The 22,471-nt window shown below is 41.2% G+C and overlaps 2 protein-coding genes across 2 annotated transcripts in view; one reads left to right on the top strand and one right to left on the bottom strand.

Moving 5' to 3' along the window:
• Positions 1-22,471, top strand: part of mrps23 (mitochondrial ribosomal protein S23) — a 244,791-nt gene that overhangs the window by 89,624 nt on the left and 132,696 nt on the right. The window lies entirely within an intron of this gene.
• On the bottom strand, positions 7,524-21,191 carry tbx4 (T-box transcription factor 4; the record flags this gene model as incomplete). Its single annotated transcript, XM_079272181.1, has 8 exons — positions 7,524-8,179; positions 8,286-8,521; positions 8,736-8,824; positions 9,111-9,263; positions 13,876-14,023; positions 14,929-15,048; positions 20,612-20,706; positions 21,048-21,191. The coding sequence occupies 8 exons, from the start codon at positions 21,189-21,191 to the stop codon at positions 7,524-7,526; spliced, it is 1,641 nt and encodes a 546-aa protein (XP_079128307.1).

Raw genomic sequence — 22,471 nt, forward strand, 5'->3', positions numbered from 1 at the left:
TGTGACTTGTTGCGTTTTTTACAGATATTTGTGTTATATTTACTCTAAAATATGGTTGGACAATTTAAACAAGTACAGCAATCGTGTACTTTTTAAAGGTGAAATTTTATTTCATGCATCACTTGGTGCCTTAGCTGGAGATAAAGCAAGAAAGCTTGAAATTGCAGCATTTACGAGGAGCTTGTCCCTGGACCCCCCTACCACTGCAAGCATCTGCTGCATCTCACTGCACAACCTGGACCGCTTAAAAAAAAGAAGTTACATTTTACATTTTTGCGCCAATTTTCCAGTCATTGAAAAACACATGGAAAATGTGAGAAATAGTAAAATGTCCTGAGAATGTTGTGTTATTTCAACATTCTCCTATTTACCATTAGTTGAGAATGAACCATGAGGCTATCTATCAGAGCTGCCCAAAACAGATGACATTGCCTGAATGGAGTAAACTATGTTCAGGATCATATTTCATATTACATTCAAAGGGTAGTTTGTGGACGAAATATTTCACACAGGCTGCTCTCAGTTGGGTTTTGGAAACGCTGTGAACACATGCCAATGTTGAGTCACATGGTAGCACATTCAGGTTGGATGACTTGACATAGCATTGCTTTCTTCCCTGTTTTAAACAGTTTAATAATGTTAAATTGGTTAACAAGTTTGGTTCAGTTGCTAAAGTTGACATACTTGTTAGCTTGTTTTGCCTGTAAAGGTTAAAGATTTGTGCTGCAACTCTGGCTAGTAGCAATGGTTCCAAACACTGGCTAAATACTGGCTACTTTACTTTGCTAGCATTGTCTCTTCAAACCCAATCCTGCATTGTTACGGTAACATGGACCATAACATGACATGAAATGTTGAACTTTTGAGGCCATGCCTTCACAATAAAGTGAAGCGCTGTACATCTGCAGGTGTGTTTGCAGTATTCGATGATCAGTTTGTCATCATTTCTAAGCACGTAGGAGATTATTTCATTCATCCAATTTATAGCCATAGACTGCACATATTCTGAATCAGACTTCCACAGAGAGGAACATACTAGTGTATGGCACGATCCCGTCTGTCATACCAGCAAGATCATCACCAAAAAAGTCCTGGAAAACAACAATCCGGCCTTTAGGCCTACTTTGACTTCAAAAAATATGCGTGAGCTATTTTTACAGATATCATACATTCATTCACATACAGATGTGGACGGGCCTGGTAATAAACCACTGTTTCATGCTTTTCTCGCTGCTGAAACTTCTGGCAGGCTGATGGTGATGCAGATACGGCCTCTCTGTCAGCGGTCAATCCATTTCTACACAGTTTCTCATATATAATGTGTTATTTCAGTCATTTTTCATGCAGTCATTTTGGCATAAAGGTTGTTGTGGTCAATCAGCTCTCAATCTCTTCAGATTGCTTCATGTTGACGTCTTAACACAAATCCTCCATTTTCTCAGTCAGACGACACTAGAAAAAATATGTCATGAAATGAAATGCTCCTTAGTTCTGATTTCACAAGCATTTCATGAAACCGTTCAGAACATTTTTCCTCCAAAACTCCTGCTAATTTATGAGCCTGCTTAGAGGAGGCAGAGCATGACTCTTTGTTTTGCCATCTGCAATATTTCACTTTAATTTATCTTTGTATTGTTTCATTTGGAAGTTGCTTCATAGTCCAAAGACAACGTGGTGCACTGCATGTTTGTCTCTGCTCTGCTGACATTGTACCTCACTTCTAAAGAATGTCAGCTTTTCCAATATAAAATGTTTTTGTCCAACTAAAAGTAAATAATCTGTGCCCCTTTCCTCTCTTGTAATGATTTTTAGTTTTTACAGATGCTTTTATCCAAAGCCATTTTGAAATGTAGGGATCCTGTTTTATACAGCAGCTTTAGCTTTGGTTTATACTGCTGCCAACCAGCTGTATGTTTGATCAAGGGACACAAACACAATTTAATGTCCTTCCACCAGAGCTTTGAACCCACAGCGTGTCCTTTTGGCCCAGCCCCCGAGCCTCCCACTCTTCTGAGCAGTGCCCACTGCTGGTAATCCATCTGTGAGTGTTGTCCTCATCTGGTTCTCCTGTACACAATTAATCATTTTCATGAAGGAGAAGAAGAAAGAACACTTGAAACACCTTAACATGTTCACTGTCCTTTACTTCTGTTCATGCACAATGTCACGCTGTGTTTGTGGCACATGGATGGTAATCGGATGTAAAACTCCCCGCCTCTCCTCGTCCTTTCCATTGCAGATCTCTCTGCATGTGGATCAAATCAAAGAAGTATCCGCTAATTGACAATTTACAGGGCTCGAGAAAATCCCTAATGGACTTGATATTAAATCCCCTTCAGATATTTAAAGTGTCTTTTTGGAGTGCCTTGCCGAAAAACCAGGCTTTTCCTTTTTTACAAGACGGTCGAGTTAAGCCCGTCAGTGTGTCGGAATGGGCCAGCCAAGCCCAGGCGGCTGTTAGATGGGATTATGGGACGACAGTAGGGAAGGGCAGTGTGACGCAGGGGAGAGGGGAATGGCCAGATCTCCATTCAATGACTTCCAGATGGACTGCAGGCCCAGCTCCTCTCACTGAGATACATACTCAGCTTGGTTAACTTGTGCTCCATGAGGGACTTCAACTTTGCTTCTTTATAATGAGATTGGCTGGGGTTTTATGTGGAAAGTTAGATAACATAAATTCCAATATGCCTGCCAGGCCCTTTAATGCATTTCAAGGCTTTGACCAAAAAAGAAGTCTGGGATCTTTGGTGAAAACTTTTCCTTTTTTTTCCTTTCCTTTTAATGTCAAGAGTACCTGACTTTGAATAGGAAAGTCACAAGAATTTTAGATTCTTTAGATTTCGGTTGCCGTTAAAGTTGTTACGATAACAGTTACAGATATTTATCTTTTCTCTAAAATACAGAGTTACTGTTTCTTTTGGGTACAGCATTTCCAAACTGCAAAACTAGTTCAACCGTTGTCTGTGTTCTTTACAGATATGGTTGGACCCAGCAGCAGTTCACTTCTGCTCTCTCATCACTCTGAAAAGCTGAAGCTTACACAGAAACAGAGTGAAGAGATCACAAATTGCCGTCGATTTGTGTGTGTGTGTATATATATATATATATATATATATATAGATTTTTTTTTTCTTTTTCTTTTTTGTGGCATTCTTTTGTAACAGCCACATTTAGAATATGACCTATGTGTAAATCTGTGCAATGTGTTCTTCTATTGTCAGTGTTCAAATAAATGGCTTCTCAAGAAAATATGTTTTGGGACCTCTTAACTTTTTGCCAATTTTGCAAACCACACAGAGTCAGTAACGTTATATTTTCACATATTGCAAACATTGTCAATTTGGTTAATACAGAATGCTTGATTTAAACAACCCTCCCAGCCCTGTGTCTTGGAAATTATGTTTAAATTCTACAAAGCAACAGCAAATACACTTGGAGAGAAATGTAATGCCCTCCAAACCTTTTATTTAGATTTTTTAAGCACATGATGTTTATTCTGTATTTACATTTAAGCTAACCACAATCCTTCCTGATTCAAAGCATTTTCATCCACACGCTGGACTCTGACCTCAGCTATCAAAGTCCTGCATGTTGTACATGCACCCGCCACACTGACCTGTACACACTCCCTGTACGAGAGCGTAGCACTTCCTTCACTGGAAATAATATTGCGAGTGAACATCATCCAGGCAGCAATTATATTTCCCTCAAACATAAGTAGTATATGAGCATAATCACAAGGACACAAGGTGTCCATCCCAGTGGTTTTGCATGTTTTATTCTACTTACTGCAAATCACATACTTTATATTTAAGCTAACCCTTTTGCAACACGCTGATGTGTTTTAGATTTTTGGATGTAGTCATCATTCCAGGCAGCCATTGGTTTCCATTTGTTTCTGTACTTTGTCTGTCCTCTTGAAATTCAACAAAGACAAAAAAATCAACCTTCACAAATAGTAATGCAGACTTCATGTTCCCTGTGAGGATTTACCCAACTCAAACAAGTGTCAGCCCATTGATTTTAATGCCATATTGAAATCAATGAAAGCCAATCTAAACATGAAAAAACATTCATTTGAAAAGGGTAAGCGAAAAGGAAGACGATACGTATACAATCTCCAAACATACTGGCATGGCCCTTTAAGCAAATCCCATTCAAGAACACTCGTGACCGAAACTGTCCTTTGACAGCTAAATGAATGTCTGATCACGATTATCAGGCAGGTTATGGCTCAGGATTCAAGATAACCGGCTGGTGATTTGTTGATTTGAGTGACGCTCTCTGGGAAGAGCCTCCCTTCATGTGAAATGCATCAACGCCTGAGAGAAGACAGGGAAAGAGATGCTGACATGAACCAGGTCCTAGCCATCAGCATAACTCATGATCTAATAAGAGCTCTGTGTGAGAGGAAGCAATGCCCTGTATGCTGACGTACTCGCCCTGCTGTCTACATTACTTTCAACAAATTTCAACAAATTTGCTTTACCTTTTTTGTTTGCAGACCTGTTCAGCATTTACTGATTGTAACTCAAATGCTTCTTCTTCTATTGGACAGCACCATGTAATGGCCAAGTAGTGGTCTTTATATAATTGTGTGGGGTTGCATTTGGTCAGAGCAAGTAACAGTACAACCAGAGACGCACAGACCCAGTGGTGCAGTATATTGAGTGACTGCTATAGAAAGTTACGTTGTAGAGTAACAAGTGCAACAAGCACAAAAGTCCACCAAGGGCAGTTATTTGTTTACGCTAGTTACGTTTTACGTTATTAGTAGAACACAAACCATGATCTCTTTCCTAACCATAACCAAGTAGTTTTCTCTTCTAACCCTAACCTACCGTTTCACAATGTTAACCACGTGGCATTGCACATTTCTGCAAGCGTGGTACTGAAATGGTAAATGGACTGTTGTTGTATTTCTCTTTTCTAGTCATCCGACCCCTCAAAGCGCTTTAACACTACATGTCATCATTCACCCATTCACACACTGATGACAGGGGCTACCATGCAAGGTGCCACCTGCCCATAAGGACTATCTAACATTCATACCACATGCACACACCGTAGGAACAGCTACGGGAGCAGTTTGGGATTAAGTGCCTTGTCCAAGGACACATCGTAATGGACTAGCGGAGCCGGGGATCAAACCGCCGATCCTCTGATTGAAGGACTGAGCCCCCACTGAGCCACAGTCGCCCCAGACGGTGCCGTGGCTCAGAGCTAGAGTGGGTCGTCTTCCAATCAGAGCGTCGACGGTTCGATCCTCAGGTCCATGGGCATGCCAAATAGCTCCCGTAGGCTGTGTATGTGTGGGGTATGAATCAGTTATGAAGCTGCCATCAGAGTATAAGTGGGTGAATGACATGTAGTGTTAAGTGCTTTGAGTGACAGGAAGTACAAGTACAAGTCCATTTACTATGAATTGCATTGTATTCCAACAGTTCCGATATTTATCTCTGAACCACTAAAGGTTGTACTAATCCATCTTGTAGATGCAGAGATATTTCAATGTATAAGTGAAGTCTTTAATCTGCTGGTAGTACTACAGGAAAAGTTATGGGTTCACCAAAGTCAGTCGGATTAATCCTCTGGGCAAGATGGATATCAGACAGCCTACAGGAGCACTTTGGGGTTAAGTGTCTTGCCCTAGGACAAGTCGACATGGACTAGCGGAGCCGGGGATTGAACCGCCGATCCTCTGAGCCACAGTCAAACATATACAATGCCAACTTTGTTTTCTGGCGACAGGGTTGCAGTAAGAATTCCTTGACCAAAAGACTTCTGGACCATGGCGTCTGAAAAACAGAAATGTTTTTGAAGGCAACGATGTCACCATAGAGTATTTTTAGCGTTATAGGTTTATTTATTATTTAATTAGGAGAGAAGGTTGAATTTAAATGCTCAGCTTTGGCATGTTACTGTTTCCATGACTGCAGGCAAACAAATACTTCAAGTGTGTGTGTATGTTTGAAAGTGTGCAAGAAAAAAACGTGCTTATCTTGGCTTGCAGTTTCCCGTGACATTTTCTCATATATCCATAAACAAACAAAACATATCCATGATGAACCGTTTACACTTTGCAACATCAATAAAACAATTTAAGAATGGGTTATATTTTAATCTCATTTTAAAGTGTCATGTAATGTAGTACAATGGTGGTCTTGAATTAAATATAGCAAACAATTAGAGGTATGAAAATGTTTATTCATCAGGTGTGCAAAAATGTCAATATATTCAAAAATATTAGAATGAAACACAAAATAAAGGGACAACGCACAAATGCATGAGGGATCACCATCATATCCTACAGGTTATCTTTCCTCGTCAATGCAAGTTCAAACTCTACTTAATGCAATGCAACCAAGAGCCTTTTCTTTCAGCTTTCCTGCCTACTCAGGCTGTTTTCTACTTGCAGTCTTACAAGAATTTTTTCCCAAGTAAGTCATTTGGGAGTGGGATTTGTGTGCAGCTCTCTTTTCCAGTACTCACCCTGGCTTAAGTGGTTCTTTAAGCCCGCATCTGGTTGCTGTCCCGTTTCACTAAAATATGGTTCGGAGTCTTAAGCAAGTATCAGGCAACTAGCATGGACCTGTACAAGGTATTTGAATAAGACTTTTGCACTAACTCTCACAATGGATGTTCTTTTGGTGCATCTTTACCTGGATTGAATTACTCTGTATGTAAATCATGGTAAAATACTGTAATTTAACTTAGATATAGTCTATGCACTTTTCAGTCCGTTATATTCTGATATGATCAATCTCACTTGGACTCAATACACATTTCCCCTATACATCAAGGAGTAGCAAATCTCATTTTGGCACATATGAATAATTAGGACTCAAAGCTGTGATAACTTTTAAAGTTGGTTAACTTTTTAAGCTCCGTCTACTTCACAAAGCCTTGTGTGGTGGCGTTGTATATTTTTCTTATTGTCAACAAATGCCATGAAAATACCCAAACTACCAATGTATTGATCTTCCATATCAATAAGCAACACCAATGTACAGGTTTACGTGTTTCTTTATGATGACGAACAATTTGTTTTGAGTCAACCCTACTGCCAGATATACCAACCAGCTCATCAAATGTATATTCTAGTCAGTCCACTCACACAGACTAGATTATTATGTGTTGACATTTATTCATTTGTCGTTGAGGCTCTGATCTTGTCATCCCCCACAGTTGAAGTACCAAGCGCTGCGTAGTTTTAATGCTCCCTCTGATAGACTTTGAAATGTTGCTCAAATCTGCACTTTGCATTTGAGTGTTGAAAAACCACCCTATCTGTACACTTGCTACAATATGCAAAAGTAAAGAGGTCGGCCACTGTTCACCACACAGTATTGTATGTAATAGTGCTTCAGTGAGAATTGGTGGATATAAATGGCTTTGGCAATGATCATGGCTGTGGTTCATTATCATTGCTTGGCATCAGCAGCCCACAGTGGGGTGTTGAACCTTGATTCATTTCAGACTTGTACATTGGACAAAACTGGTTCCTATAGTGGTCCATGTTAGCTATCAGTCCAGTGAGTCCCAACGCTACTCAGCCCCACTTGGTACTGATAGGATGGATCCCGGAGAGATAGAGTGCCTGGTGTTGGATAGGCTGAGAAATCTCTGTGAGGCCGGAGTGGAGACCCTGGTTTCTTGTGGTACAGAGTTGGATGGCCTGACCTTTCTCTGGATCCTGAAACGGCTGGAGAGCAGGATGAAGAGGAGGATGAAGGAGGTATACCGGGCAGACCTCGCTGAACCGTAGATGAGTTGTAGACACCCAACTCAGCCTGTGGTCGAGATGCCGTGGATGTTGTGGGGTGCGGTACAACCGGCGTGACTGTGGCAGCGTTGGTAAAGTGAGCAGTAAAGGGCTGGTACGGGACACCTTCCACGCTATATCGAGGGTAGGGCTGCATTGTAGCCCACATGTTGCAATTTATTGAAGAGGAGTTGGTCAGGTCATCTGTGTCCCCTACCCCTGATCCAGACTCTGTCTCAATACTACCATACATACAAGCTTCTCTAGAGGTGATTGCCTCAGTGCAGTATGGATGAGACATCAAGGGTGACTCATAAGAGGTAGCTGAACGAAAGTAATGCTCCTCTGAGACCACAGATGATGTCTCCAGATATGGCCTCTTGCGTCCAAGCTCTAGGTGTCGGGCATTATCTGCAAATGGATATAGTTAACAGCAGATTTTATTTCAACCAGGGAGTACTTAATGGGCACATCTGATTCTGTACAACAGCTAAAAGAACAGCAGTTCAGAACATACCTCTGTGTTTGAAGCAGTGGTACAGAAGGCTGGGATCTCTGCTCTGAGGAAAGTGGTTGGAGATAGGATCTTGGGGGTCTGAGTTAGGCAAAGGAACCCCAGTCTCATACTGATAAGAGGACAGGACTTGAGGGTGCCCTGTGAGAACTCCTGCTCCGAGCTTCCCTGCTAGGTGGCTATGCGAAGAGATGAGCCTCTGGCGAACCATGTTCTTTGAAATCACTGGGTATTCTTTCCTGTACAATAAGCAGCAACAGAAGAGAAAAGGAATCAGTCTACCATGGCTGCAATTCCACTCAGCAGTCTTTCAAGGAGGTGAGGTATCTTTTTTGTTTTATCCAAAAATAAAAAAATGTCCTGAAGAACTGATGTTTATGAGAGAATTCCTGTGTGCTAACTGGTCCTACAGGACCGGTCTCATTTCCCTGGCTCCTTTTTGTGTAAACTTACCCCTGTAGTCTTGAAATGCGTAGATCTCCTTCTTCACTACCCCGGAATCCTTTGGCAAATGGATTGTTTTCTATCTTTAGCTGAGTGATCTAGGACAATTATATTTCATTTAAGATTTCATTCTATTTGCTATCAATCAAACCATAGGTGAAGCAATTCTTTGCTGTGGGGGATGGGAAAGCTGACACCACACATGCACCCCTATGCACATACACCAAGAAACATGTACTACTATTCAAACTCTTATAATAAGTTCAACATGATTGAGTGTAATCCCCTTTCATCAATAAAAGGAATAGCTGACACCAACAAATGTTACTTTTGCATTTGTAAAACTTGTAATATTGCATCAATTGTATTTTATAGTTGCTTTACCTTGTGGTTTTGATACGAGGTGACAGAGATGAAGGCTGTCTCGTGAAAGGCATGTGTACAGTAGGCAGTGTTCTTGGATCCAAAGGCGTTGTTTTCATCGGCTTTGACTATGTGTAGTCTAGGCTGGTACTTGTGCATAGAGTTCAGGATGATCTAGGAAGGTGAAGAGAAGATAACACATTTCAATTTTAACTTTTGAAAGCAACGGTCTATTAACAGCCACTATCGTGTAGTACACATTCATTTTTCCCCACTAGCTTGCAAAGACAATGACAATGTTAACTGGCTTAAAGCGTAAATAAACACTAAATTCCACAGTTGACGTTTTACAGTCGCTGATGTACTAACAGTATAATGACAACGAGAGAAGATCTGCTCAACAACTATGGTATGCTTTGGCAGGTTTATATACTCCACATTATATTGTTCTCACTCTCTCCAGGATATCCAGTCAACATTGTTTCCATACAGCAACATAGGCTGTGATTTATCATTTGGTAGTGAATTCGATCATAACCATTGTTTCAATGCACATTTAGACTCCGACATGAGTTAATCACCTGGGACATAATTATAAAGCTCATGATAATGATGACAATTCATCAACACATTTCCCTTGAGGTTAGAGGCTATGTACATCGTGTAAAAGTCATGAAAAATGTTTGAAAAATGAACTGCACAATACCCCACTATCACTTAAATGACTTGCTCTAGTCCTAGTGATTAGTGCTCAGCATTAACTTCTCTTAGCAGGTTAAAGCACAGGTGTAATTAATAACAATGATTATGGCCCAATTCCGTTTGAGTGACCCGTTAAGCCTACCAAGTAAGCAAGCACAACTCTCTCCAACAAAATGACCTTCCCATACAACTAAGCTGCATTCTCAATCACGTTTCGAGGGAAACCTATATTCTCTCGGATTACGGTCGCAGTTTTAAACACGTGATTAACAATGTCAACTGAAACAAAACTTGGTTATGATTATGCAACATATAATTGTTTAGGTTTAGTAACACATGGTTTGGCTAAAAATAAGTATGTTTGTAACATTATTCAAGATACTAATATAAATTCAAACAAGTCAACATTGACTTTTGGTTTCACAATGTACACAAACCCAAACCTGGGTGAAAGTCCTGTGTTTGTTTGACTCACCCATCCACCCCAACCTCCTCCCCATGCAGAGTTACGCAGACTTTGATTAGAAACTTTAAAAAAACGGAATCCGGGAGAAAATACATTTCCCCCGAAAAATAAGTTTTGTTGTATGGGAATGCCATTTTTAAGAGACCAGGCTGTAGGCCTTGGAATTGAAATGCAGATATCATTAATGTTAATAATTGTCCAGCAGCTTTTCGTGATATGACATTTGAAAATGTCTGCCATAAAAAAGGTCACTTCATAGGTACGTATACTGTACACAAAGATTCCATCTTTGTGAAATGAACTATAATGATTTACATTTTTTATATTGGACATTATTAGTATGAAGCATGGAAATGCCATGTTGTCCCAATGTCTACCCTCAGTATAAATTCTAACAGATTTTAACGAAAAATAATTAAATGTGTAAAAACAAAAGTAACATGTACCTCACATCAGCTCATAAGTAGCCATATTGTATGCCAATTTTAGTAAATGCTTACTACTTTTTACCCTCATTACATGTGTATCATAGAACCATAACACAATAGATGTTCATTCAGTGAGAATCACACTGAATGAACATCTATTGTGTCCCAAGTCTTTGCTGTGTGTTCAAGTGCAACTTTCTAGTCAAGACAGGTGAAACGAATGAAGACTGGGCCTTCATCGCCGCTGGTCTTTGATTTGGTTTGTTGTGTCTGGGCCTTGAGTGTCTTTAAATGCGGGGAGGGCCGACAGTTTCAAAGGGAGGCCCTCACATGCACACACGGCCGGTCTGACAACCAAAAGAGAGACGCTCAGATTACAACACACAGAGATGGAGTGTGACTTCATTCTATGCTCAGGACACCATTACTCCACTTTATCTTACAAGAGTTGTTTGCTGCTGTATTAATGTTCTAAATCTCATTGGCAAGTGCTTCAAGGAGCTATGTATGTCACTTTTGGTAACACAATCTGTGAGATGGTGAACACTGCACCTTGTCTATACTCACTGCTTTTTGCATTGCATTGTGGGAATTGAATTGGCAGCTCAACAACCTCCAGTGCACTTGAACTACAGGTATGTTGAAAGAGGGACATTCCTGACTTTCTGACCAGTTCTCTACTCGTCTGACAGCTTAAAGTTTAAACCATGCCATAAATCAGACTATTTGAAATGAGTGTGTTTAGCATAATCTCTTTGATATTATGGTTAGCATTGTATTGTATACCATGCCTGTTACCACCATCCATTCCCTGCCAAATTCCCCATTGGGATCACGTCCTTCGTGTGCAAAGTTGTTCGATTGGATTGGTTCAATGCATTTTTCATCTCCATCACACTTGATCTGGAATCTAAATGTGTTGTGTGTTAGTATAGCAGGTAGCATGTGCTGAGCGTGCATAGTGTTTAGGTTGATTGGGTGGCTGCAGGTCGGCTCACTCGCATCAGTCCGCTCACCGCAGCCGACTGCTGTGCCCAGCGAAGCGTTAGCAACAGTAAGGCAGGGTCATCCCTAGTCCAGCTCTGTCAGTGCGTATAAGCATCAAGCACTGCACTTCGGCTCCCCTCCTCATTTGCCAGACACTCTCCCAAGGAGCCTCCAGGGGTCTCTCAAAGAGAGGCAAATGCTGAACAGGGCACAGGGTGCTAGGCTCAGGTTGAACACCGACTGGCCCTGTGCTCACATTCTGCAGGCTGGAGAGACACAGATAAGCTATTGGCTGGTTCACAAGAGGCTCTCGGCTGACCTTTGTCTGCTCTGCTGTCTGGCTGTTTGAGGGTGATACTGGAGACTCCTGAGTGACTGTCTAAAGGGAGTGATCAGGGAAGCCTTCCTCAGATCAGTGAAGAGCTAAAGAAGGTATTTGCTTTCATCTTCCTTAATATCTATGATACGGAAATGTGCGTGTGAAGACTTCTTGAAGCACAATAAGTATTATTTTATTACCATAGCATGTAATGAACCAACCTTATCGCCTGACTACAACGTCAATATTGGATGATTCTGCAAAACCCAGATTAAGGTTCGGAAAAGATTGTGATTTTGGTTCATAAAAAGGTGACTGTCAATATAAGGTACTTTATGTAATGGGATCCAACTTCCAGTCTACACATCTATCCCCAACCTCCACACCCTTACCTTGCACATTGCCGCATTAAAGTCATAATACTTCCCTGCATCAGTACTGACGGTTGGCAATGTACATAAATTGTTGTGAAGGGCGGTTTTGTCCATTATGGATGAAATTCTTTGGGATGCTAGGCTGAATAACCATTAAACATGAAGAAGAAGAGTGTGAATTACAGTTGAATTAGTCATTTCTTACACATTCAGTAATGTGATTAATTAGTACTGAATGGGAGTTCCTTCACTCCACAGTGAGAAGCCCTGCCCGACTACACACCTCTCGATCTTGGTGTCATCTGGGATCTGCCTGGCCTCAAACTCGCTCTGTCCTCATTACTCGCCCTTATCACTGGCCAGGCACTCAACTCGATCTGACAGCAGGCCCTGCCACGGATCTGAGAGGTTATGAACCTAATGAGCCTGCCCATTGATGGGATGGCTTCAGACAAGCTATCCCACAGTCATACTCTTCACCTCACTACGCAGCCTCTGCCTCCTCAGTTTCTTTCATGCATCCTTTCAGAAATCTGAAAAACATCTACACCTTTTTGCAGTTTGCACATGTATCAAAAATATGTATGTTTCTTCTCACAGCAGGTGGTTTTTGGTGAAACAGAGTTCCCTCCAGCCATGAAATTTCAGCAATATATTAGAGTTTTGGAGGTGTATTCCAGACAGGTAAAGCTGAAAGTAATGAATTGCCTTGAGAGCACAAGGAATTTTAGAAATAAATAAGTGTTTCACACCTGGTTTGACTTCACTTGTACATTGAAATATCTCTGCATCTACAAGATGGATTAGTTCAACTTTTAGTGGTTCAGAGATAAATATCGGAACTGTTGGAATACAATGCAATTCATAGTAAATGGACTTGTACTTGTACTTGTATAGTCTTCCTATCACTCAAAGCACTTAACACTACATGTCATTCACCCACTTATACTCTGATGGCAGCTTCATAACTGATTCATACCCCACACATACACAGCCTACGGGAGCTATTTGACATGCCCATGGACCTGAGGATCGAACCGTCGACGCTCTGATTGGACGACGACCCACTCCAGCTCTGAGCCACGGCTCAGTGGGGGCTCAGCAGGGTCGTCCTTCAATCAGAGGATCGGCGGTTTGATCCCTGGCTCCGCTAGTCCATTACGATGTGTCCTTGGGCAAGGCACTTAACACTTAACTTAGATAGTTCTGATGGGCAGGTGGCACCTTGCATGGTAGCCCTGCTATCAATGTATGAATGGGTCTGAATGGGTGAATGATGACATGTAGTGTTAAAGCACTTTGAGTGGTCGGAAGACAGACCGTTTACCATTTTGCCATTTGTATACTTGTGTTAACAACTGTTGCTTTATTCTCAGATCTTAACAATTCAATTGGTGGATAACATGTTAAAACTATTGGGATAATCCAGTTGATTTTGTAATAACATTGACCCTTTCTTTAAATAGGTCTTGAGTTACAGAAATGACTAATATACTCTGCAGGTACTCACATGCCCAAACGGGTCCAGGTGATTGTTTGTTAGCTTCAGCTTCTGAAACGACACCAGTTGCCTCATCCAGTGGGCTCCTGTGGCGGGGGAATCAGGGTGCACATAGAGTCTGCCTGGCATGGCTGGCTCAGCTTTGCCAGCCACCATCCTAAGAACAGATGGAGAAACGTGCACAAGCAAACTGTGATAAGAAAAAAACCCGAATGTAATATTGCCTCTAGCTGTTTACAAGAGCTAATGCTATTCAACATTTAAAGAAGACATCTCAGTTAATCTAACATAGCTCACTCAAAATATTTGTCCGTGTCGCAACATGAATCAAGTCACCTTTACCACAGCGTACAACAATACTGCTCTCAACCCTCACAGTATTTAATCCCTTAGACTTGAAGGAGGTGGCCTCTGCTAATACATCATTCCTAATTATGCTTCTCCAAGGTGTCGCTGAGAAACACCAGATCTGCAGGCCATGCCACAAGATCAGAAACAAATGGCTGTAAAAGTCTTTTGCATTCATTTCAGCTTTTACATGCAAAACCTTTTGTCCACCTTTGTGAAGTGGGAGTGCCAGTTCTAATGTCATACTGATGAATGAAGCGCTGCACTCTCATTGCCTCCAGATACAGGGTCAATTTAAGAAATACTGAGTTCGTTCCACCAGCTTTTTCTCTTTGACGAGTGTTTCAGTTGCCTCACAATACTGACAATACCTTGACCACAGTTTTTTCATCATCAGCATAATCTATCCCTAATGTTAACCATACAGTTGTTGCCATGCTCAGATGTTGTAGATGTCAAGAATTTACAAAATCGTACAAAACGTTATCATTGATTGTAATCCAGTGTTTTGTTTGTTTTGGTCTGGCGATAAGAGTTAGGAAGCAACATGGCAGCTCAAGGTTTCTGTCTGTGTATTGCCTGCAGGCCTACGTTGACTCAGCATCTGTTATACAAGTAGCTACAATCAGCTAAGCTGCTAAGAAAGGCTGTAGTAGTAGGCCTTGGGGCAACCTTCAACAAGAATCATCCATGGCTTTGCATTTGGAAACTTACCACTTGTTATCACAGAACTTGTAGCGATGGTCATCAGCTGGGACGATGTCAATAAGTAGGATGTATTTGGTTTTGGGGTTCATCCCAGTTACTTTAACCTTGTAGCTGGGGAACATCCTCCTGTTGAAAAATGTAAAGGAAAGGTGTCAGAAATGCTCTTATGTGGCTTTCATATGAACACAATACTTGACTTTGACTTAAGCTGTTATTCCTAAACAGAAATCAGTGTGATTGGAACCTTTCAGAAGGATTTGATCGAAATGCATATTCATGATTGTGAGTTTCCATAAAAAATGCATCCAATTTCAGGGACTAATAAAACCCTTCTTTCCCCAAAGGACCTTACGTTCCATTCACTGCGTAGAAAGCATCGGGTCGGAAGTTAAAAGCAGTTGTGTGTGGATCAGTGTAGTATCCTCACTGATCTGATTTGCTCAGTTGTTCAGCGATTGGGATGAGGAAGGATCCACAGATATCGTGGGAGTCGGGGGAAAAGCTGCCTTCTCTGAAACCTAAAATCACCTTGACCAAAAGATAAAGTGGATGAAACCTACTTCTTCAAAAAATAACCCCACCTAGCACATGATGGAAAAAAACCTTCCAGGATCATTTTCTTGATGTTGTCCTTACTGTCAAAATCAAAACCTGGTAATGATTTGTTTCCTTGCAGGCATTTATTTGGGAGGAGACTGAAATCCTCTCATACTTGTGATACTGAGAGGCCATAAAAAATATGTGAACACGCTCTATCTTTCATCTCTTAAATGCCAACAGACTACAAGACAGAATATGTTAATATAGCACTCAAAGCCATAAAACACATGAAGGGAGCTACCTTTCCTGACCTCTTCTGGGAACCAAAAACTTTTTTATCCCATCTTCGCCAAAGGAAATTTCGCAAAGGGCTCAGCGCCCCTTATAAAGTCCTAAGTGGTTTTTAATGGCACCAGAGATCGGACAATAGTTTAGATAGCCGTCTCGTCGTTGCACAAGAGGCTACGGTCAAAAAGCAGTTCATCTGTCAGTGGTGCCCATGGCAACGAGTTCAAACACTGGAAGACACTCATGAAAGGCTTTACATGCTTTCTGGGAAAATAGTGGAGCATCAAAACCCCTATATCCATACTTACTGTTCTGATTGGTGCAAATGCTCTTCTTCAAAAGGATCATTGTGCCCGACACCATCTGATCATGTTACTGTAAATACTCTCTCACGTAAGAGACAGAGGAGGGGGATTGAGGGCCGGTAATTTAAATCTCTCTCCCAGGCTTCAAATCCAATCAGTAGGAGAGATCAGTCCCAGTATCATCCTCACTGAAAGACAGGTTAATCTTAGAGGAACATTCAAAGCAGACCTCTTCTCTTCTCTGGCTCCGCTCGTACCACACTGAGCAGTCCAGAGCAGACGGAGGCCTGTGACAACACATGTGGCCCTCGGGTTTGTGTAATATGGCCATAACTATCTGGAGAGGGGCTCTGCTGCTCACTCTTCAGCTGTCCAGCCGGACAGATGACCCTGATGCCCCACGATCGTATACACAAATGAATGTTGTAGAGTCAAAATGCGTCTTTGGTAGGGGGGGGGGGGGTAGATTTTGGTTTAAAAACAGTAGCACTGTCACTTTTTCCCTCAACAAATTCTAAGTGATTTGAATGCAGCCCACATAGCCTAATCCTAAGTCCACCCACCAGACGCCGTTGCATCTTAACCGTTTACTGTTAAGAGCCTTGTTCATTGTTTTTGCTTCAGAGGTGGGTGAACAACAACAGAGTGTTTTATAGTTTTTGATTAAAAACACAAGAACTGTCACTCTAACATGTAATTCCCGAACTGATTTGAAGACAGCCCTGTAGGCAAATCCTAAATGTAAAAACAATTGTTGTAAAATGAATGAATGTGGTTTCATCCATTCACTGTACCTCCACTGCCCCACTGAGATGAAGTTTCTGTTTTTACAATGTCAGCGCACAGCCTTTATTAATACACTTTTTTTACTCTGGTGTTGAATGCTAAATTCCTCCCGCTTCTCTCAGGTCGTTTTTGTGGTCAGGATTATCCATCCAGTGTAGCTAGGCTTTCTCCACTTTGCACACATTTAAAAAATAAATAAATACATTTTTGAATAAAAGAATCACAGCAGTAAAAAAATAGTGTCGGAGAATGAAATGTAATTGGGTGTTTGTCTTGTTCCTGCAGTAGCACAACTGTTGTAGTCCAGGGTTCAGACATATGATGGCATATTGAAAGAGATGACAGAAACGTGTCAACCAATCCGTGGATACTGGTGTAGCCTTCTCTTTAATATCTCTGGTTATATTGGGCCACATGTTGCAATATGGAATTGCAGGATAAATCATTTCTTAGTTGAACAGTACAATATATGTTGTTATTGGAATATAACTTTAAATGGTATTGACCACCCTTACTGTAGTCTATATGTAGCTTCTCAGGCTAAATGACTTTCACGTAGTCCTGTCGTTTAGCTGTCTATAATCTTTCATACATGAGACGAAAAACGGTTTTGCATATCTGCTACATCTATAAAAAAATCAAGGTATTGCAACTCTAGTCAAGTGATTTTCAAAGGCAGACAACATGAAGGCATGCATATACATACGGTGGTGTGACTAAGTGAGTGAGTTTAAGAGGAGCATGAGAAATGGAAGTCGGAGAGTGTGTGTATGATATCAGTGTCAGGGCGTGTGTGTGTGTGTGTGTGTGTGTGCCCAGCCAGCTGTTTCTCTTAACAATCCCACATGTTTAGGCCCTCCAGTGATCCATTCCCTCTCTGGGAATCTCCAGTACCACGGCAAGATCAAAAGGAGTGTTGGGGGGATGATGAAGCGCCACAACCTAGTAGACTCGGCCTATTGTGGGCGCCGGATTCCTCTTATCAACCCGCCGCTGCTCTCTTGACGGGCTGTGTACAAAGAGGGAGAGTGAGGGAAGAGCTGCACTGGGTGCTTTGAAGAGGGAGGATTACGCCTGGACAATGACACTCACAATAACAAGTCGACTAGTCTCGGCTAGGTGCTGCATGCGAGTGGACTGAGAGAGTTTCATCTCAGTGTCGGGGAAATGTAGGATCCCCTGCATGACGGCCTGGCTGCTCTGCATCTGGACCTCCTCCCCTGCCACCTCTGAACTGACCCTCCTTACATGTTACAATTGTGGGGCCCTTTAAACCAGGACACCCCGATATTAAGAGTTTTTATTCATGCCACTCCGTTTCACCATAAAATAGGTTGACGAATTCTGTGTTTTTAATTTCTTTGCAGTAAGTTTTGAACATATAATGCCCAGTGTAAAACACTGTTTCATAACCTTGCATGTATTTAAAGCCACCTTAAATCGAATCATAATTTATATATATATATTACAATATTATAACATATATTGTATAATAATATTGGTATCTGTGATCATACACTGCAGTATTGGATCAAAACCAAAATTTGAGGGTAATATCTTTGAGCTCTATTTACAGTGCCAAATATTTCCATTTGCTTGCTCTGACATGTTGTACTTCTGACCACTGTGCACCTGAAAAAAAGCTTACAAGCTGGAAAGTGTGTAATGTGTTACTATGGCAACCCGGTAAGCGTGGACTGATAGGTCACCAATGTTAGCTGCATCATAACCACATATTTAACTGCGTTTTTAATATGGGGGTTTCTATGTTTATTCCCTTTTTTTGTTTTGTTCGTTTTTAAACAAATACCAAAATGTAGTCAACATGAACGGCACTTTGTTTCTTATGCACTGAAAACTAAGAAATGTACAATTGATGTATAGAAATGAACAAATCTTGGCACCAACTTTGGAAACCACTGTGTTGGAGCCCAGGAACCCAAAGCCTCACAACATTCCCCTCGCTGGTGCGCTGACAGTCTGCCTTTAGATCGGTACCATCCAATAACATTGTGCTGCTGTAAAGACTTGAAATGACAAGGATGAAAGTACAATCATCTTGGATTCGGGTGTTAGTTATATCAAGGTTTCATACGCAGTTCTCAATTCTGCCTATATATATTTTAAATAAATCTGTAGCTGTTTGGGGCCCTTTTATTTGGGGGCCCCCGGCAGTTGTCCATGGTAAAGTCTGGCCCTGGAGTCTTTTCACTGGTGCTCCTGACTGCGAGTAGCTGTGACTCGGGTGTGTGACGAAGCTACTGTGTGTCATGACAGGTGTATTGCTGAGGATCAGAGGAAGTGCAGTATTGAGCGTGAAGTTGTTTTCATGAGCGGTTCTTTAGGAAAGGGAAAAGTATTCGACCCATTCTGAACAGGAATGTTTCGAAACACTGCTTTCAGGCACGGCTGTTAGCAGGTTAATGTGACAGGCAATTTATTATCATTTAATGCAAGTTCATCTTCAGAGCTTCTGCTTCTGGAGGACGGAACCCATATTTGTCTGCTGCAGACGAACAGTGCTGGAGGTAAACCCAGACAGGTTCCCAGCACAGCTGCACAGCTGAACCACTGCACAGCCCTTCAAAGGGCTTTAAGGATTCAGAGCCCACTTTATCAGCTGGACAAGGGAAAGCCCATCTCTTATGGTTATGTAGCATTCAGGAAAAAGTGTGGTGACCTTTTACATTTTTTTACTGGAAAAAAAAAGATCCCATGAGGAATGAGAGGCGGAGAATGTACTCATTCTCTGGTTAATGTCCTAAGGCCTCACTATCTAATCCTCAGGACGCATTAAATCCAACAGGCCGAGCAGTCATTTGTGTTTTCAATTATAGTCGCTGCTGCGGGAACTTTCTGTCTCTTTCTGTGAGTAAAAGTTACCACAGAAAGCTGAGACTCTTTTTGTGTAACAAATCAATCACTTAAATATCACTTTCTTTCTAATTTTCCACAAACTTATGAAGAATATGAGCAGCTTTTGGTACAATAATGTGACTAATAACATATGCAACATGGGTAGATCGGTCCTCGGCTCCTCCATGTCGAAGTGTCTTTGGGCCGAAGGCTGTGCCATCGGTGTGTGTGAGAGCGAGAGAGCGAGAGCGCGAGAGAGAGCGAGAGAGAGCGAGAGCGCGAGAGAGAGCGAGAGCGAGAGAGAGAGCGAGAGAGAGAGAGAGAGAGAGAGCGAGAGAGAGCGAGAGAGAGAGAGAGAGAGAGAGAGAGAGAGAGAGAGAGAGAGAGAGAGAGAGAGAGAGAGAGAGAGAGAGAGTGTGTGTGTGTGTGTGAATAAGCATGGCACACGTTGCATATCGATACTAAACATATGATCATCTTATAAAGTTATTCATTGTACTAATTAATATAACCAGTAATTAAACTACACAGTACATGAAATACTTAAAACATTAACATATTAACATCAACAATAAAAACCTAAAAATGAAAGAAATTAAATATATCATGGAAGAACACTCAACAAATTGTGCACAACAAATACTTTTACTGTTGCTTCTTATAAATGCAGGATTTGATTGTAACAGTATTTTTACAGTTTTTACTAACGTGAAAGATCTGAATACTTCTGATTGGTAAAGTCCTCTCTAATAATGGAATTGATAGAAAAGCACATATACATCTCGATGTGATCTTACTTTTTGGTGGTGCATTAGAAACATGTTTCTCTCTTTTTTTACTCACTAATCATTGTCCCATCGTTGGGCCTGGACTGCACTGAGACTGATGGATGGTGTGTTCGCTGCTTTACTGACCTGCCTGCTTTAGTAATGATCATCTCTGTGCCGGCCTCATGGAACTTCTTCCACAGCTCCCTCTCATGAAGAGCAACCTTAATGTTCTCTATGTTCTGGAAGAGAGCGGGAATCACTGTTACACTCACACACAAAGCAAATCTCATCACCACAACCTAATAGAAATAATGCACCAAAAAACACAGTGCCATTTCAATATTAGTGCCTATGAATACACTACAGAGCAACATATACAATCATCTGCAGTGTTACTGCAACTTATTGATCGAAGTATTTCATCTGTTTTGACACCTTAAGGATTCATCAAAGAGCTGCTTTAGGTTGGTACGATACACCAGTTACCCTTTCCGCATGTCATTCCATTTAAATGAAGTTCTATCTGGAGTATCGCCCCTCCATATTACGGTCTAAGCTGCATGCAAGGGTCTCCATGTACCTGGTCGGGCTCACTGGAGCTGGGATTGGTGGGGGCTGTGGAGAGACCCAGTCGTGACTGGTCTGGAAGGAGATCCGTCTCCCCACCGGACTGGACCCGGCTCATACATTCATCCGTCACAGCCGAAAGCTTCTCCTGCAGCATCTCTGCAGGATCAGAAAAATACTCAGCTGTCAGTTATCTGTGTGTCGCTGTGAAAGCAGACAGAACATATAATGCAGACGCTGAATCTCCTCCTATCATAGCAACTGTAGAAATGCACCATTAGTCGGTGCCAAGTTCGGCTCAAACACACATATTCAGTAGAGCCTGTAGACTTCTACATGTGTGTGCTCGCACTACACGCACACACATGTAGTATGTTGCTGCACTGCCCTTTTCCAATGAGCTGATGGCCTCGGGCCAGCAGTACGCATGCGCTATTGGACTCTGACTTACCAAATACTCATCTACATTCATTGCACCAGGAAATGAGTTCTTATGGGGAATACAGACAAAATGATAAATTATGTAACTATGTAATGATATGTATTATGTAATAAAAAAAATATCTTTGCCTAAAAATCATTGTATCAGCAGGGTTGACAGGAATTGTGTTGTGAAAAATTTGGATTTGGTGATTTCTCTGTATTTGTCTTCTTTTCTTTTTTAAAGAGAAATGTTCATTCAATCCTTCAAATATTTGATCAACACATTTCCCTCCTGCTCGGTGATACTGAATCTGGAACCAGCTCATAGTTCTGCCTCTTTCACAGACATTTTTTAATCGAATCATTTATTTATATGAAAGCAACAGATAGTTGCATTACATCCTCTGCTTAATGTAAATGTAAATGATAGAGATGTAAAATGTAGATGTTGCAGCCCAGCAGAATACGGTATTTCACACATTTTCAACAGGTTTTTGAATGTAAGTTGAAATATCTAATATGTTATTGTAGTGTCACATGTTTTACTTGAATTGCATTCATAAACTGAACTGAAGAATAAAAAAATACGTGTGTCAAATGTGGACATAGAATCCTGCAAAAATATGTTTCTCTGGTCTCAGCTCCATCAGCATACAGTGTGTTTGTAACACAAGTACAGGACAAATACAGCTCATTTGTTTGGATTGGACGTCCAGCCACCAGTTGCTGCGAAGTTGCTTGACGGTGGAAAACAGGCTGATTCTGTTAACTTGAGCCAAGTAGTATTTAAAGGGGCTTATTATTGGACGTAGAATAATAATAAGCCTTCAATCAAACTTGATTGAAGACCAAGTTTTGAAATAGGGCGGTCACAATATCAGATGTTCACAATAGGACAATAGAATTCAAATAATAATATATTTTTAAACAAAACAAACATAATAATGATGATAATAATGCTTTCAGTCAAATCTTTCACTCTGTGTGTTTTATCTCTTTTTCAGAAAATAAATT

The sequence above is a fragment of the Melanostigma gelatinosum genome (assembly GCF_949748355.1).
Source record: "Melanostigma gelatinosum genome assembly, chromosome: 7".
Lineage (NCBI taxonomy): Eukaryota > Metazoa > Chordata > Actinopteri > Perciformes > Zoarcidae > Melanostigma > Melanostigma gelatinosum.